The 18,116-nt window shown below is 42.0% G+C and overlaps 2 protein-coding genes across 2 annotated transcripts; both read left to right on the top strand.

Moving 5' to 3' along the window:
• Positions 1-2,852: 2,852 nt before the first annotated feature.
• Positions 2,853-3,833, top strand: LOC306970792 (olfactory receptor 7A42-like; the record flags this gene model as incomplete). Its single annotated transcript, XM_079566822.1, has 1 exon — positions 2,853-3,833. The coding sequence occupies one exon, from the start codon at positions 2,853-2,855 to the stop codon at positions 3,831-3,833; it is 981 nt and encodes a 326-aa protein (XP_079422948.1).
• A 6,877-nt stretch (positions 3,834-10,710) lies between these two features.
• Positions 10,711-17,674, top strand: znf346 (zinc finger protein 346). The gene is made up of 8 exons (XM_079566534.1): positions 10,711-10,792; positions 11,589-11,692; positions 12,803-12,901; positions 13,621-13,768; positions 14,161-14,312; positions 15,363-15,432; positions 15,523-15,622; positions 17,088-17,674. The coding sequence occupies exons 1-8, from the start codon at positions 10,735-10,737 to the stop codon at positions 17,326-17,328; spliced, it is 972 nt and encodes a 323-aa protein (XP_079422660.1). The 5' UTR covers positions 10,711-10,734; the 3' UTR covers positions 17,329-17,674.
• Positions 17,675-18,116: the final 442 nt, after the last annotated feature.

The raw sequence follows: 18,116 nt of genomic DNA on the forward strand, positions 1-18,116 counted from the left end.
TCATCTTGCCTGTGCACAGCTTTAACGTTATGTGTATATACAGCTGGGCTGAAAGATATATTGTTATCGTATCGATATCGCGATATGAATATCACAAAAGAAAAAAATATCGTTATCGTATTTATATCGAAATATGAACATTCAAAATATAAAAATTGAAAAAGCGAGATATAAACGACATAGTTATATCGTATCGTATCGATATCGGGATATCTGGCATGAATATCGAGATATGAGATTTTGTCCATATCGTTCAGCCCTAATATACAGCATAAAAAAAGGGAGGTGGATTATTGTGAGCAACAGCGCTGGTGTCCTTTAGCAGCCTCACATTCTTCCTCCTTTATATCACGCTGACTCATGTTCTTCCTTAAGCATCATAGGCTTTTAAAATCTCTGTCTGCCATGGGTGTCTGTCCAGCCCAACTAATGCACCAGGTCTGAAGCTGCAAGATCTGACCTTGTGCCAATCAATAGGCGGAAAAGGTTACGCCAGAGTCTGCATTTAGAAACACAAGATCGGACATAGACTTTTACAGCTTATACAAGGCGAACTAAAACGGAGCGTGGACTGCCTTTGCACTCTGTCAAGTACTCAGAAGGCACATTACTACACGCTAAAATAAGATAATACAGTATTGCACACTGAAATATAAGCTTAAGGGAGACAGAGGGGGAAAAGCGCTGCCTTCCTCTGGTCGGGGTGGTGGGCGGCTTTGTATTTGTATCATCTGCTGTAGATCAATATTTACCGCCAAAGTAATCAGTTACATTTACTCAAATCAAGTAGCCTATTTGAGTAACTTTTTGAAGAAATCGTCCTTAGTATTTTTATCATATGGTACATTTTACTTCTACTTGAGTAAAATCAAAATGAAGTCTACTCTTACTTGAATAAAATTTATTGCAACTGAGTAAACATGAGTAAATATTTCAGCTTTTGAAGTAAAAAATAGATTTAAATAAAACAGACTTTGCTCGCAGTACTCAACTACTTTTTACTTGTACTTGAGTAAAATTATTTCTAAGTAACGTTACTCTTACTTGACAAAATATTTTGGCTACTCTACACACCTCTGTTTACTGCCTTTGCTCTGTGGAAACACCAGGAAGCCTGGGTGAATGTAGTCAGTGAGTGGTTGTTGGTGGTCGGAGGGGGCGATGGCACAGACTGGTTGCCTCGCTTCCATCAGTCTACCCCAGGACAGCTGTGGCTACAATTGCACCATCACCGAGTATGGAGTGAATGAATAATGCAATGTAAAGCAGCTTCGAGTGTCCAGAAAAAGCGCTATATAAAACCAATGCATTATTATTATTGTTGTTATTATGGCATTATTTGAGACTTAACCAGCTGCAAAAAGCATAATACACCCTCTTTATGTCAGGATCTTAAGTCTAACTCCCAATATTGCATCTTGTATCTATAACAGTCAGGTACTGCCAGCTGTAAATTCAAGATAATGCAGGATTTACATAACGCTTGTAATACTTTGCTTGTAATCTTTGTGCTTTGCTTAATCTTCTTTATGTACAGTGGGAAGAAAAAGTAAGTGGGCTGTTTGGAATTTCTCACATTTCTGCCTAAATTGGTCTCTAAATGTGGTCTGATCTTCATCAACATCTTAAGAATGAATAAAGAGTGTCAGCTCAAATATACCACCCAAGCATTTGATCATATTTTTATTGGCCATTACATGTAAACATTCACAGGACAGCGTGGAATAAGTAAGTACACCCCCTGAATCTCACTGACCTTCAGCAGTTTTGTAAAGGGCCAGGATTCCTCCTGATCGTTGTGAGCGTCTAATCTGCAACTACAGAAAAGCAGTTATTGCTGCAAAAGAAGAGTCACCCAGATTTTTAATACAAGGGTTCACTTACTTATTCACACACTGTTGTGAATCGTGATCCTCTTTACAAAACTGTAGCAGTTCAGTGAGATTCGGGCGGTGTACTCACTTATTCCACGCTCTCCTGTGAATGCTTACATGTTATAGCCAATAAAAATATGATCAAATGTAAATGTTTGGGTGGTATTAGTTCAAGCAGACACTGTTCACTCATTATTATGATTTTGATGAAGATCAGAACACATTTTATGACCAATTGAGGCAGAAATGTGAGAAATTCCAAACAGTGCACTTACTTTTATTTCCCACTGTATTTTTTCACTGTGGGGACATGTTTGTTGACAAATTCTAGGACAGAGGAGGGCAAACTAAGGCCCAAGTGCCAAATGTGGCCCGCCTAGTCTTTAAAACAAGATCAAGCCCGATATGCATTGGCTTCAAAGGTGAACACCACCACTGTTTTTACTGATTCATAGAGCAGTAAAAACAAAAAAAAATTGCTGCTATTTTGTTATTTTATGATGTGTTTTTAGGCCATTAGTCTGTTTGAGAGTTGTACTTGTTTATAACGCCCCAAGGCACAACGGATCCAGCCTTCCAAACCTAATGTGGCCCTTGGCTTGCATCAAAACGTTTGCCCATAGCCTGCTCTGGGAAGACTGATTTCTGTCTTTTTTTTTTAACTAGGCTGTAGAATGTTGATGCCTCTTGTGATATTGGTAAGAGGAAACTAATTACTCTCAAAATAAAGTAGTGATGTAGCAAGTTGTTTTCCAGAAGAGAGATGAGGTAACCGACACTGTTTAAGGAAAACAACGATTACAAAGAGATACTGTAGAAGTGACTTGTTGGTCAAACTTCAAGGCAAAAGTTTAGAGGTTCTCCCCATGGACCCGGTCACTACCGCAACGTCTTCCATAAGGAAGGAGGCACCTTTCATAAGGTGCCTCCTTCCTTCATCCCTCTCCACCCTGAGGAAGACGACCTCTCTCTCACACGATGCTCGAGTCCAACAACTCCCTCGTCCGGCCTCCGTTCTTCATCATCTCCGGTTTAGTGGGCATCCCCAACATCCACCACTACTACATTTTCCTCTTTTTCGTGTACATCGTCTCCATCGTCGGCAATTCCTTCGTCATGTTTCTGATTTTCCAGTACCACAACCTCCGCACGCCCAAATACGTGGTCGTTTTCAACCTAGCTTTCGTCGACTTGTTCGGCAGCACCGCGCTGGTCCCCAAACTGATCGACACCTTCCTGTTCGACCATTTGCAAATCGGCTACGACGAGTGCATGGCGTACTTGTTCTTCTGCTACTCGTGCCTCTCCATGCAGTCGTTCAACCTGGGAGCGCTGGCCTACGACCGCCTGGTCGCCATAGCCCACCCGCTGCACTACCACCTGAAGATCACACACAGATTCATGATCGGTCTGATGGCCTTTTTCTGGCTTGTTGTAATAGTGGCGGTGATATTAGCAGTGTCCTTTCTGACCACGCTGTCCTATTGCAAATCGGTCGTCATCAAAAGCTATTTCTGCGATCACGGGCAGATGTACAGGCTCGCGTGCAACAGTAACTTTGCGAATTACGTCTTAAGCGTCCTCTACCCAGTCCTGATATCGTGGATACCTTTGGCGTTTATCCTTTTCAGCTATTTGTACATCGGGATTGCGCTGTCAAAGGTGGCCTCGTTGCAAGAAGGACTCAAAGCCTTGAAGACGTGCACGGCTCATTTGATGCTGGTGGCGATCTTCTACCTGCCGATCTTAGCCACGTTCTCCATGATGAGCAAAATCCACACAAACGCAAGAATCATCAACCTGTCCATTACCTCCGTGTTGCCCGCCACGCTGAACCCCATCATTTATGTGTTGCAGACCCAGGAGATCCGAGAAGCGGTGAGGAAGCTGTTCCGCGCGAAGAGGAAGAGCAGGACAGGGCTGAGGAGGGTCAACAGTGAAATATGCGCCACAAAATGAGACAAGTCGAATGAATTCAGAGGAAGATGAGCTGTTTTCACCTGTGTGAGTTGACTTAATAGGACTAATGTATTTGTCATGAATCGTGTCTGAATTTAATGTATCATAATATGAAGCTACACCAACGAAAAAATAAAGCAAAAAAAGCCACAAATGAGCAACAGAAAAGTGACAGAAATGTGACGAAAATGCAACAAAAAAGCAAGAAATAACAGTGACGACAACAACACAAGGAGAAAGATGCGTTTAGATGAGTTTTGTAGACCTTAGCTTTCAAATGAGGCATTACACTGGCCTTTTAATTTGGTTAAAGGGGGTTAAGAGGTTCATGGCCACACCGCCTTTGCTCTGCCCAATCCCGTCAGACCTCGGAAGCTAAGCAGGGAAGGGCCGGGTCGGTGCTTGGATGGGAGACCGAGAACATCAGGAAGCCTGGAGAATGTAGTGAGTGAGTGAGTGGTTGGTGGTGGTCGGAGGGGCCGATGGCGCAGACTGGTTGCCTCGTCTACCCCAGGGCAGCTATGGCTACAGTAGCTTACCACCACCAAGTATGGAGTGAACGGATAGTGCAATGTAAAGCGTCTTTGAGTGTCCAAGCGCTATATAAAACCAGAGCATTATTCATTTAGTGGTTTCCGCTTTCATTGTTTATAATAATGAAAGAAAATAAGGCATTGGTCCTTTAAAGGTGCATTATGCAACTTTTTATGTTAAAAAAAAAGGTTGATATTTGTGCGAATTTGACCTTGTAGTGACCCAGCAGCTGTATGAGCATGGCGCCTCTACTTTCCGTCACAGTGCTCTCTAGGATGCTCCAGGATCAATGGTTTGGAAGGTTTTCACTGCCTCTCATTGACCCTGGAGCGTCCTAGGGGCCACTACAGTTGAACTTATTTTCATGGAGATGTGAAATGACTGTTAATTCATCATTTGTTAAGTCTAAATAGGGTGTAGTTGTTATAAAGTGTTACCAAATGTTTTTTGTCTTTTTTATTACATCTTTTAATCTTTGTGACATTAGTTTGGCCTCTTTATTTTCCTGGTTAATTTACACACACGAGTGAAAGAAATCAGATTATATGAATATCAGATCATGTATGTCAGATTATGCTGTTTTCATGTCTCTTCAGTAATCTGAGAGGTCAGTAATCAGATGGATTTTCTAATTAACTTGTGAAAGATTAATGCAAATAAACAGAGAGAGTAAAGTCTGAATCAGAAGTGGTTATTTATTCTCAAGTGCACAGGGAGAACACAGATCACCATGGAGCGGCGTATGAAAGAAATACATTTTATGAATTGTGTAGTTGTCGTCCTTGCCTGTTTTATCTGTAATGTACTGTTTTGTGTTCTATATTTTGTGTGTTCTTGTCTTAGTTTTTCGTTTTTACCTCGGATGGAGATTAGCCTTGAGCTAAATCCGGCATATTTACAGCACTAGTTGTCTGTTCATTAATATGCACTGTCCTATTCAAATAAATTAATACATGAAATGAGATGAAAGGAGCGTTAGTTCTGCTCAAGGACAAGAGCAGTCGCAGTGCAATCTTCACTCAAAGCAGAGGCGTTGTTATGGAGCCATTAGGGCCCTCAACCCCGACCTGGTGACACTGTGAACACCGAGGCGAGACAGATGGAGGAAGAACAGATTCACATCGGGCAGCCTGTGGCCTGCATGGGCCTCAGTGTGGAATATTTGCTGCCCATGTGGAGTGATCCAAGCACAGGGCTTTATACATTGAATACAAGAGGAGGATACAAGTGGAACAATACAGAGGCGTTAGAATTTCTTCTAGTCATGCGTTGATTCATTCAGGATGTCTGTGGCAAAGGTCTTCAATAGTCCCGGCCCATGAATGTTTGATTAACTAACAAAGGCAGAGGTGCAAGGAGCGGCTGTTTACTCCAGCTCGTCTGGACACCCTATTTTTCCCAAAGAACACGTACTTTAATCGCAAAGGCTAAATCATGAACAGGCTGTTTAAATAGTGTACGGGAATTTATTTATTTAAGATGGGACAGTGCATATTAATTAACAGTCCTCTGAGTCCACATGTAAATATGCCAGAGTTAGCCACAATGGCTAATTTTCCTCTGTAGTCCCGGGGCCACAGAACAACAAGCACAACAGACATGAACATAAGACAACATGAAATGGTAGTAAAAAGACATTATAAACAAGACGACACAGATTTTGTATTGGTAAACAGCCTACATGTTCACACTGTGACTGCAGGTTTGATTGTCCAGGAGCCAGAGTTTTACTGATCTAGTGAAGGTTCTCAGTGTTGGGATGTTCCTGATGTTCCAGGTGTGAGCCGCCCTCACTGAAAAGCTCAACTGACCAAAAGATGTTTTCCTGAGAGGAACAGCACAGTCTCCTCTGCTTTGGGCTCGTGTGCCCACACTGTCTGTCAGGTGGATAAGCTCCTGCAGAGGGGGCGGGGCCAGTCCATGCAGTATTCTATAAACCAGTACAATGTCGTGAAACCGTATCATATTCTCCCAACTAGAAAAACTATATTTTGAGAGAACATGGCAATGATGCAGTTATGCTTTTGATCCAAAACCTTGAGTGATGCTTATAAACTCTCTCCACTGACTGTAGTGTTGTTTTACTTGACTCCAGGTCGTCAGACAGTAGCGAATGTGTGACATAATTGTGTGACATTTTTTGCAAAGTAAATTTTATTTTATTTGTTACTTTCTTGGCTTGGGATTTGAATGTGAGTTTAGAATCAATAATGACCCCTAAATATTTATATTCTTGAACCACTGCGCATCCTGCAACATCAGCAGGTGGGTCAGGTTCTTTGTTGCGTGGCGTAGTAAAATACATGCAAACCGGTTTATCCATGTTCAGAAAAAGACCTGAATTGTTTAGCCATCTTTGAACAGACACCATTGCAGCTGACAGCTCCTTTGCAGCTTGAGTGTTTTAGTTTGATTTTGAACACACTACTAAATAAATCTGAATATAAGTGTAGTTGATCACTTTGTAAAAGCTATTGGCAAGATCCTGAGGGGAGCTCGGAGTTAAAAGGAACAAAAAACGATTGAGAACCACTTATGTAGCAGAACTATGTATCAACATGTGCGGTCGTGTGGTTTATCAAAAACGATCATTACGATTCCCTCTTCAGGTAATAATAAAACTTATTTTATATCAGACACAAACAACTGAAAGACAAAAACATGCATTTAATGAATCAACACAAATGATAAAATGAGCAAATCATGCAACAATGTCAACAGGATATATTAAAAGAAAAGTCACCGATGAGCAAAGAAATACAGACGTAGCTTGTTTTTGTCTTGAGCTGAAGTCAAAGAGACAAACCTAATAGTACGAAAACCTGAAAAAACATGACACAAAACAATATATCAAATCTGACAGTAAATGCTTGGATCATGAATCACCTTCAGGCAATTTTGTTGCAATATTCGTAGTGCCGGGAGACTTTTACCCATTAGTAAATAATAGAATATTTCAACAAAATTGCGGAAGTACACTTTATTTCTATAGCACATTCAAAAAGACATATAGCAAAAAACACAGGAGGATAATACAAGTATAATAGAGATTACAATTACCATAGGCTAGCAGAGAGTGCTCTTTCTCTCAAGGACGAAAGCAAGACATACTTATACTTGTAGAATCAACAGTAAATCACAAGGGCAGTCAAACAGTCGCTATACAGACAGTGGTATCTCACGAAGGACAACTGACCTGTGAAGACATGACACCGGGGCGCCAAGGCCTTTACCCTACGCCATCTGTGAGGTTAACTTAAGGATACACATCATAAATCATGAAAACTTCTTGCCAAGTTTAATGGCTAACCTGGAAATGAAAACAATTGTTGCAAAGCATTCTGACACAACAGGTGCGATAGGCAACTATTCATGTGGCAAAAAAAGTCGATACTTGTGCATATTGACCCTGTAGTGACCCAGCAGCTGCATGAAAGGACGCTCCAGGATCAATTGTTAGAAAGGTTTTCTCTGCTGACACCAGAGAACAAAGCCGACGGAAGATATTTTAGTTAGGGGTGCTGAGGGAAACTATCCACCAGGAGGTGCTGCAGCGCCCTCAGCACCCTGGGTTCCCACGGCCTTGCCAGAGAACCTACAAAACAATTGATCCTGGAGCTTTGGAGATAACCACTGTGATGGAAAGTAAAGCGGCTAGGGTACTACAGGGTCAAATACGCACAAAAAGTTGCTTAATGCACCTTTAAACACATCACGCGGCTCAGACAAACCTCCGTCCACATCATTAGCAGGGATATAAGTACAGCTTTTAATCCTTCCAACGAATCTTATTATGACTCTGAGGACAGTGACGAGTCCAATGATCAAAACTCCACCATCGTTTTAGTCACAGTGATTGCGGCTCCACCTTCGTCCCCGTCCTTGTCCTCGTCCCCTGCCTCTAGTTCCTTGCTGTTGTTGATAACATGAGATAAGTTAAGGTAATTCTTCATTGATCTCACGTTTGCGTAGTTCAATTTCCTGGTGTTTTTTGTCATTCATCAGCTCGTAGGCGTGACTGGCGTGGCGTTTCAGTTCTTGAAGTGTTGGATCAGCCCCCCTGTAAATGGCATAGCAGAGGTGGCTTTCGAAGGCCGGGTTAGGATCAGCCTCAGTGCGCGGCTTCAGGCCACTGTGGAGGCTGAATGTGTCCGTCATCCGTGGTTTCAGAAGGGTTTTGTTTACAAGAGCTGATTTGGGACATGTCCACCTTACGAGGGAATGCCTTCTTGATGGCTCCACAGAGTATCAAAACAGCACCCACGTACCCGATGTCGACTTCTCTGGTGGGTGTGATGTGCATGTCATTATCCGGGATGGCACTGCGGATTTTCTCAAGGTCACTGATATTCGGTTTACGTCTCAGGATGTGCCTCAGCTCCAGGCCAGAAGGCTTACAAACTTTACAAAATAGTCTCAGTTCAACAGCAAACGTCTCACCATCTACTACGGGGTCAGGGAGCCAGGTAGATGCCAGGTAGTCTAGGTCGGATGAGTCCCAGCAGCGATGTATGACCGTGGGGCTGGTGGGTTCAGCAACCACATTGGCAGGCGGGCAGGAGTCCAGATCGGGATAAAAGGGCACGGCAGGTGGATTCCAGGGGTGATATGGCACATCAGAAACGGCTGTAGCAAGTTCCTGACAGGGATGGACAGAAGGAGAAGAGGCAGTGACTTGCTCTTTGACATGTTTATTGTCAGGTTTAGATCTGGCACCCGTGTTAGATGCATTTGTGTTTGTTTGATTGGAGTAAGGAGGAGGAGCCGTCGGCCCCGTCTCCCTCACAGTCACACTCTCACTCACATCAGGTCTAATTTGAGACACTTTTTTTAAATTTTTCTTTCTATCACAGACTTCTCCTTCAATTATCCACACATTTCACCATTTCAGATGAGACTCCATCAAGAGACTGCCTTAGCCTTAAAGGGGGGGTATTATGCAAAATCGACTTTTTCAAGCTTTACATCATGTTATTATGTCACTCCCTCATTAAAAACATGCCTGAAGTGTTGCCTTGGCACATTCACGTATTTTTGAGTAATCTGTAAAAACTCCGATGGCGGCCATTTTAGGGATAGGTTTGCCTGAGTCCTCCTAGGAACGCCCCCACCTCCTGGAGACGCCTCCGAGCTTTCGTCACCAGCCGAGTAACCAACCACTGCTCCACAGCAGAACCCCCTCCCCACTGATGCCACAGACAGCGTGTGGAGGGGGCGTGTCGGAAAGGCTCAGAGGTTCTTAAAGAGACAGAGGCCTATTTCAAGACATTCACTACAGCCATTTTGAGAGAGCAATTTTATACAAGGCAGTTATTCTAATTTACTGCATTTACAGACCAACAGAAGGTTTGGTCATCATTGTAGTGTGATATAGACTGGTGCTATGGGATGGAAAAAAGCACAATACCCCCTCTTTAAACAGGTTGTGCCTTTCATTTAACCATTTTTCTTGTTTTTGGAGCTGATTTAAACTCATTGATCCTCCGACAGGGAAACCAAATCAAGAGGACCAACCAGGTAGACACTCCAGACACTATGGCCCAAACTTGCGTTTCATATTGCTGCATATGGGGGATTGGCAGATCGATACCAAAATATCCAGGCGGCTCTATATCTAAGTATTGATTCTCACGCTCAAATATAGATACTTTCATTTATTTGAGAATATGAATGCATTTTCTCAAATAATATCCGCCCCCTCTTCCCCGCCGCATCCACAGTAAACAAAACAAGCATGGCCAAGCCGACAAAAAGAAAAATGAGCTTGATCTTTGCGCAACAGCGAGGAGACATGATGCAGAGACAGTTCTGTGCATGTAAAGTGTCCAGTCAGATTTGTTGACTTTGTTTGTCATGATCAGACACAATGTGGAACTCAAACAACAGTGAGAACAGACCATTGATCTGGTGAAGGCAGCTCCATGGTGAGTTCATAACCACCACAGGCAACCCAAGCACATCACAGACTCATTAAATCAAATACTTATTGAAAAATTGTAAGTGTGTATTAGCCTAATTGGTATCCATTTAGTCCAAACCACATACGGCCCACCAAACCACTCCTTCAAGTCCCCCAATAACCTAAAGATCAACAAACAATTTTTTTTTTTTACAATAATTCGACCCTTTATCAATCCTTTATTTTTGTTGTTTGTCCTTATCATCCTAAACGCTGAAGACCAAATCTGGAGGCCTCAACAAAAAAAACAACCAAATGAGAGAGTAGCCTAAATATCCCAAGGCCATCTACCAAACACATTATTTCCAGTGAGGGAAATACTGTAAATAAATAAAAAACAATGGACAGGTAAATGTGCTTCTCTGGCGCCTCTCTGCGCATGCGCGTTCAGAAGCAGCTGGGCGCATCATGGCGGACACGATGCAAACGGAGAATTTTCCGTATTTACCTTCGGGTTTAGCGGAGGGTATGTTGCTTTTCCTCTCTCATCACTCTCCCGGACGTTACGGTAGTAGATATAGCATTAGCCGGAGCAGGATGAGCCTGTATTAAGCGCCCCGAGCGGGTTGAAAAGAGCGGCGGTGCAGCGCAGAGTGCAGCCCGGTGCTAATGCTAAAGCTAAAGTAGCCGCAGCGCTCGTAGCTCCAAGGTCGAGCAGAGCACGAAGCATCCGAGGTTTGATCTGATCTCTCCGCTTTATTTACCGCGATGGGAAGGAAGCGTGCACAATAAAGCGATGCATGGAAGAACAGGACCACTGAGTTAGCAGTAGCAACCCTAGCATTACTTATAACGCCTTCTTTTGCTTGGTTAAAATAAAAAATGGAAAACTAAATGGGCTCATAACGGTTCTATTTGGTATTGTTTACAACCACAAGTATTTCATTTGCGTCCTTTGCTTTATATCGCCATTGATTCAAGATTGTAGTGATGTTTTATTCATCTTTTAATGTTGCTTTTATCCTAGATTCTTTTTGTGTTTTTTATTATTAACTGTTCTTTATGTGCAGCAGGACAACTCTGCCTTATAAATACATTTGACTTGCCTACTTTTGAAAGTTCATATTCACTTTTTCATAATAATTGTGTGCTAACCTGTTAATTACAATTAACCAACTTAATTTGAAGCGTTTTCCTGTACTACAAATATGAGAAAATATGCAATATTTCTTAAGTATGATGATATGATGATATAGTAACAGTTATAATTGTTTTTTGGTGCTCTGTAGTGAAGCTTGTGTATTCCCTTTTTCCCCCTGTAGTGAATAAGATGATCGCGGAGCACAGTGACCTGTTTTCTGACTCCCAGTGTAAAGTGTGCAGCGCTGTCCTCATTTCAGAGTCCCAGAAGCTCACCCATTATCAGGTCAGTGTGTCCTCCCAATGTTCCCAGTCTGTTCAACTGCTGTGACACTAGTTCATATACTGTAGATGGGACGAAGTCAGGAAACCATTTTGGGCTTTCTCTTAACTGTGCAGGGTAGGGCTGGGTACCGTTAAATGATACTGGGATGGTATCGAAAGCAGATATAGAAGAAAGAAACTAAATACAGTTTTGATGTTGATGTTTGTCCGGGGACAGCATTTAAGGACGTGTTTTCACTCAATGATTTTTCCCCATTCATTTTTACACATTTATTCCCCTAATTTCTTCTGACTATTTTCTCCACAATTTCACCCATTTTATTTCTGAATTTTTCAAACATTTTTTACACGATTTTTCCTTATTTTTGGCCACAGATTCTCCCAATTTTACCCAATTTTTTCCAAAATTATTCCCAATTTTTCCACACGTTTCTTAGAGATGAACCCGATGTTGTAAATTTGCATATGTTCCTAACATATTCTGTTTTCTGGCTCTAGATGACAATTATTTTAGTATGAAAGTCCCACTATCGAAAACAAAAAAAAATGGCCTAGTGCCGAGCATCGTGTCCAATCCCGAAAAATGTATGAGATGTAATTTCAAGTGCGATTAGGTTTGAAATTTAGTTTTGAAGTTCAAACACAAAAGGGAGCACGGACATTTTGCAAGAAGACTGGCTAAGGGCTGTTGGACTAAAACAAAAACTGCATTCATTTCAGAACAAAATCGCCAGACCAACAACATGGGGACCTCCTCACTGGAAAGCGTAACTGCCGCTTTTAATAATTTCAGGTGCAAAGCATTCAAAATCTGGTTTATCACTGTATAATTTTTATTTACCTAAATATTATACTGTAGGCAATTCAAAATAGATAAATAAGTGGCATTTGTATTTGCTTCAATAGTTTTTTTTTAAATTATTGCTTGTCTTAGGTTGACCTCTCTACAGTCGCAAATTCAGTTCCCATGACATTGGACTGGTCCAAGTCCGAGTCGAATTAGATGGAACATCCTAATAAGAAGCCAGTGGTCCTTTGTTTACCGTCGTACCGCATTAGAAGCAGAGATTGACTGTTGCTTTTGTGTTTTTGGTTTTTTTTCTGTCTCCAGAGCAAGAAACACGCCAACAAAGTGCGCCGCTACTTCTTCATCCAGAACGAGAACGAGCCGACGTTAAAAAAGCCTTCTACAGACAATGCTGCGAGTACGGTGTGTGACGTCTCCTTTGGCTTAAAGTAGTCAAACTGCTACGGAACTTTTATCCATGTCACTTCCTGTCAGCAGCTTAAAAATTCTAATAAGTTAAACATTTCTTCATTAATTATACTTTTTTTAAGTGAAGTAGCAATTTTAAAGTCAAAATTTCAAAAGCATTAAATCCGTAGCTTTAAAATTCACTTGTTTTTTGGGGCTTCAAAGCTCAGTAAATAAGTGTAGGAATTAGGGCTGGGACAAAATATTGGTTCGCGATACGTTGACGTGATACGTTTTGAGAAAATGTCCTTGAAGCTACAGATGGACATTTATAACATTTAAAGGGGCTGGAAGCAAGTTCGCCATTTTATACTCACTACTGCCACCTCAGGCCATATGTGTAACTGCACCTTCTATATTAAGCTCGTGCATGACGGCAATTCGGGCCGAAGTGACACATTTTTGAGTGACCGTACAGGATTTTAGAGGCAGTTGTGGTGAACAGGTCTGAGCTCATTCTACACATTAGGACATGGCTGGAACATGTAGGGGGAGGAAAATACTTAATTTTAACATTTTTAAACTCCTTATAGTCCCTTTAAAGAGAACAAGATAGCTACAGTAAACATTGAAAATAAAAATAAAGCTTGAGTTCTACCTGCAGTGTCTCCCCAATCGTGCTTTAGAATAAAAGAGTAAAAGTCATACTTTAATAACTGCTGTCTTGTCCTCAGGATTGTAATAACGGTGAGATGGACCGGTACAAAGCGTGCACGGTTTGTAACATGACGTTCACCTCCTCTGTGATGGCACAGTCGCATTATCAGGGAAAAGTCCACGCCAAGAACCTGCGCCTCAAGACCGTGGGCCCTCAGAACACAGGTATGCTCACCACCGAACGCTCATTCAACCCAGGCCACACCATCTCGTCAGAAAAATAGCAAAATATGGCCGTGGTAATGGGTCAGTTTAAAGTGGGCGTGTTATACTTTTGCAGTTGTTTGATGATCATTTCAAACACACCCTGATCACTGTCTAATGCTTTGTTGGTTAGAAAATGCCGTATTGATCTTAAATGTTTCCCTTGGTCCGACATCCTCCCCCCACTCCACTTAATCCCATCAAAACATACCTGAAAGTCCATGGATGTAGCGAGGTTCACATTTTGAAACCATGAAAGTAGTGTTGAGAGTAAAACCGTAAGCCGCTGCTGCTAAAAAACAACTTTCCCTTAATTCATTTTCCTATTCATTTGCCTTCTTTGTCTTCACCAGTGGCTCCTCCGACGCCAGCGCCCCCTGCAGTCCCGGCAAAGAAGCAGAAAACGGCAGCGGCTCCGCTGAACGACAAGTCCAACCCCAATCACTTCTGCTCCGTGTGTCAGGCCTCGTTCAACAACCCTCTGATGGCCCAGCAGCACTACCAGGTACCGGGAAAAACAAATGGACTTACCACTCCATCTAATCATTCCATTTTGTTTGTTTAATGTTTAAAGCACATCCGGGGCATTGGCATGAGAAAACCGATAGGAGGAGTGGAAATATATACATAATATCCCACACACCTTGTCACTTATCTACTCTAACCAGTACAGACGAGGGTTTCCACTACACACAAGGACCTCAGTTGTTGTGGGCGGTGCCCCCATAGATGCGCGTGCTGGAATACACATTACTAAAGCTGCGATGAGAGCAACGTGTACAAATGTTGCTTTATGGTGGGGTTTATAGAATTGTTCAGAAGGGGAAGTGGATGAGGAGGAAATGCCAAGGTAATGCCATGGATGCCAAGGTAAATACTAGGGGAAAGAAGCAGCTAAAAGACAAATTATGAAGGTAAGCAACATGCTAATGTTATGCTAAAACCAGCTAAAGTTGTGCTAACAGCGGCATCATCTGCAAAATCACCCTTTTCAACAGCGGTATGATGTTGTGAAATATTAAATCTGCTGTCCAATCACGTTACTAGAACCAGTGTTATGTCAAAGATTACCCACACCTGTGGAAACTATGCACAAGTTGATTGCTGCTAAATCATGTTCGTCGGGTTACTGAAAGTGCACGTCAACATGTTTCTTCCCTTCTCCTGGCATTGTTTTTTTTCAGCATAACTGCTAGTCTCGAAGGTTCATATTCACAGTGGAGATATGAACTGTCCTTGCCGGGTCACGGACTGTGGGTCTTAGGGCCTCGGACATGGCACCTCCTCTTTGATAGTGGCTGGTGCTTATTAGCACCACTTGTGGTTGGACACATAATTTGCTTTGAGAATAATTTGTTTGGAAAGATTTAACACTAGACATTAAATTGCATGGTGAGTTGATTGTTACATTTCACATTGGAAAGTTTGTAAATGAGCAGCGGGACTCTTTCTGTTATCAAAAGTGGTATCTTGTATCTTAGTTCCTGAACTACTCGATCATTTCTCACTGAGGAGGCGTCAGAATCATAACCCATCGTCTCTTCTTTGCGTTCAGGGCAAGAAGCATCAAAAACACATGAAGAAACAGAAGCTGATGGAGACGTACGGCCCGGCGACAGCTCCAGGTGGGGACACAGAGAGAGACGAGTGAGGAGAGGAGACAGGAGTGTGATAAATGTACTAAATGTCGCCATGTTTTTGTGCCTCACTCACAGCAACGACAGTGAAGGGCTACCCCTGCTCCGTGTGCAACCTCGAGCTGAACTCTGTGGAGCAGTACCAGTCGCACATCAGTGGAGCCAAGCACAAGAACCAGTGAGGCCACACTTACTATTAAACGACAGATTTACCCCGTTTACCCCGGGGCAAAAGAAGCAGCTGGTCCGAACTGAAGTCCAATATAATAGTAGCAGTATCAAATGTATTCCTTGTATTCCAAAATGCTTGCACAAACTGAACTTCCTCCATTGGCAAATCCACACAAGGGTCAATCCGCCAAATCGGTGCCTTTTCAGCTTTAAAACCGGCCCAAAAAAGTATTTTTTTTTTAATGATTTTTCTTGTTATTTTTTAAATTGGCATATGTTTTGGTGTACAAAAAATGTATGGGGACCATCTCAGTCTCTCATTTTAATTTTTTTAATGGATTTTTTCTATCTCTCTCTATGATATGGTAACCAGAATGACGGTAACAGGAATGACAAACTTTGGCCAATTTGCCAATTGCAGGCTAATGCTAACGAGCACAGAACCCAATGAAACTTGTAGATATTGATTAAATAAGTTAGAACAGAAACATACTTGGATTTACACACTAAAAGTTGGTGACAGGAATGACCCCCCCCCTCCAAATGTCCACAAACAGTTCATTGAGTAAATATCGACGAGAGAGAGTCACTGACTGGTTCAGATCGTGGAAAAGTCTCTTTTGATGTCATTGGACTGAACCATTAATATGTGGAGAGTTTTCTTGTGGTTTGGTAACAGGAATGACAAAATCTTAGGGACACACATAAAACTGCCAATGTTTCACAGAAATAAGATTTTTAGATGCTTAGAAACAACAGTAAAATAATGAGACCTCTTAGTGGACAATGTAATTAAGTGATTCTTTTGTAGTTCTAGCTACAATTTCCACATTTTATACCTTATTAATGATGAAAAATCACAGACGGGACAGGCCAAAAAACACATTTTTAAATTTTAAATAATATTGTTGAAATGGTTTCAAAGCTATTAAATATTAAAACAATATCTAAATAATGTAATAGTTGTCTTTCAACAACTGCTTTGATCATTTTGTGGCAAAAGGCACCGTTTTGGTGGAAGGACCCATGAGCGTCTTTAAAATGATGCATTTGAATGCCCCATTATACTCTGATACAAGTAAACAGTCAATATTAGAAAATAAAACATTCTTGCTACAGTGGAAATCTATAAACCTATCAGAAGGTTTTCTGTTTCAGTGGCAGCTCCATAAAAGTGTGACACTTTTTGAGTTCACTCTTCTGTCCAGTTCATTCCAAACCTGCTCCATGGGGTTTAAGTGTGGAGACTGTGCTGCCTCTTCATGTTTTGTTCTTCACCATCATCATCCTTTTTCTGAAGGTTGTTCTGGCAGTGCTTGGACAAGTGTTTTGGGGCCATTATCTCGGTTTCTGTTTATGTTGTATTGTCAGAATACAATGAGGCATTAAACTGCATCGTTTTCAAGAAAACCGTAAAGAAATTGAGTTAGAACTATTTTGGCAGCTGGTGTGTGACCTGTTCTGTTCCTCAGGCTGAAGAAGTCCGGTCTGGCTCCGTCGGACACACTCCAGGCCTCTGACACCTACAGCAGCGAGAACCCGGGCGGCACCGAGCCGTACGGCAGCCCAGAACAGCCTCCCTCCTCTGGGGAGGAGCAGCAGTATGCCCCCGAGGACGACCAGTGGAGCGCCAACCCTTTCCCTCCCGACGAGAACTACGCGGAGGAGGACCCGGGCTTCTGCGAGGAGTACCAGAGCTACTCCAAAAACTGAACATTCGACTCAGACACTGTACAAACGGAGAGGTCAGACCTGAGCCGCTCAGCCATTATCAGAACACTATTATTTGACAGTACATCAGCATTACGTTTACCCAGGGCTTTTGATTGTTTTTAGTTTAGAAAATTACCAAGACGAGTTGCCCACCAAGTAAGAAGGAAGATCATTTTTATTTTATAAACACGAGTTGTAAATCGGGGCGGGATTTGCTGTATAAGTTATTGACTTCTTTTATCATGGATCGGCATTATGGATGCACAATGATGTATTTCCAAGGTTTTAAATTCAGTCAGTCAGTTACAAAAATCCAGATTAGGACGGGGCAATTTGTCAACAATAATGTTGTCTAAATGTTTCTTTTAACTGAGTTTGGACTAGTAAGAGTTCTGTTCCATCCAAACCAGACAGTTGTTTTTGTGTCTTCAGTGGAATAAAACTACATGGAGCTCCTAAAACAACACGCGAGGGTCGACAGAAAGGTGTGATTTCTGTGAACCGTCTGAAAAGTCGCTAAATTTGTGCGAATGATCGATATAGAATTAATTTGACTCATCGCCCAGCCCTATTTCTAAATCTTTTTTTTTTTCCTACAAACTTTAAGTGTTGGTCCCTGCTCGCCCATAGCAGCTGGGATAAGCTCCGAGTAAAGATTGATGAATGTAAAATGTGCCACTTCTGGGCTGAATTCAGAGCCGTACTGGCACAGAATGAGACTGACCCAAGGACCTGGGAGTTTGTGGAATTACAGTAAAGAAAGAAAAAAAAAAGTAAAAGAAAGAATA

Source organism: Gobius niger (genome assembly GCF_951799975.1).
Source record: "Gobius niger genome assembly, chromosome: 11".
In the NCBI taxonomy this organism is placed as follows: domain Eukaryota; kingdom Metazoa; phylum Chordata; class Actinopteri; order Gobiiformes; family Gobiidae; genus Gobius; species Gobius niger.

Coding starts and splice junctions, on each gene's coding strand:
- znf346 (XM_079566534.1), top strand. CDS start 10,735: ATGGCGGACACGATGCAAACGGAGAATTTTCCGTATTTACCTTCGGGT. Junction 10,793..11,588: donor ACCTTCGGGTTTAGCGGAGG/GTATGTTGCTTT, acceptor TTCCCCCTGTAG/TGAATAAGATGATCGCGGAG. Junction 12,902..13,620: donor CAGACAATGCTGCGAGTACG/GTGTGTGACGTC, acceptor TCTTGTCCTCAG/GATTGTAATAACGGTGAGAT.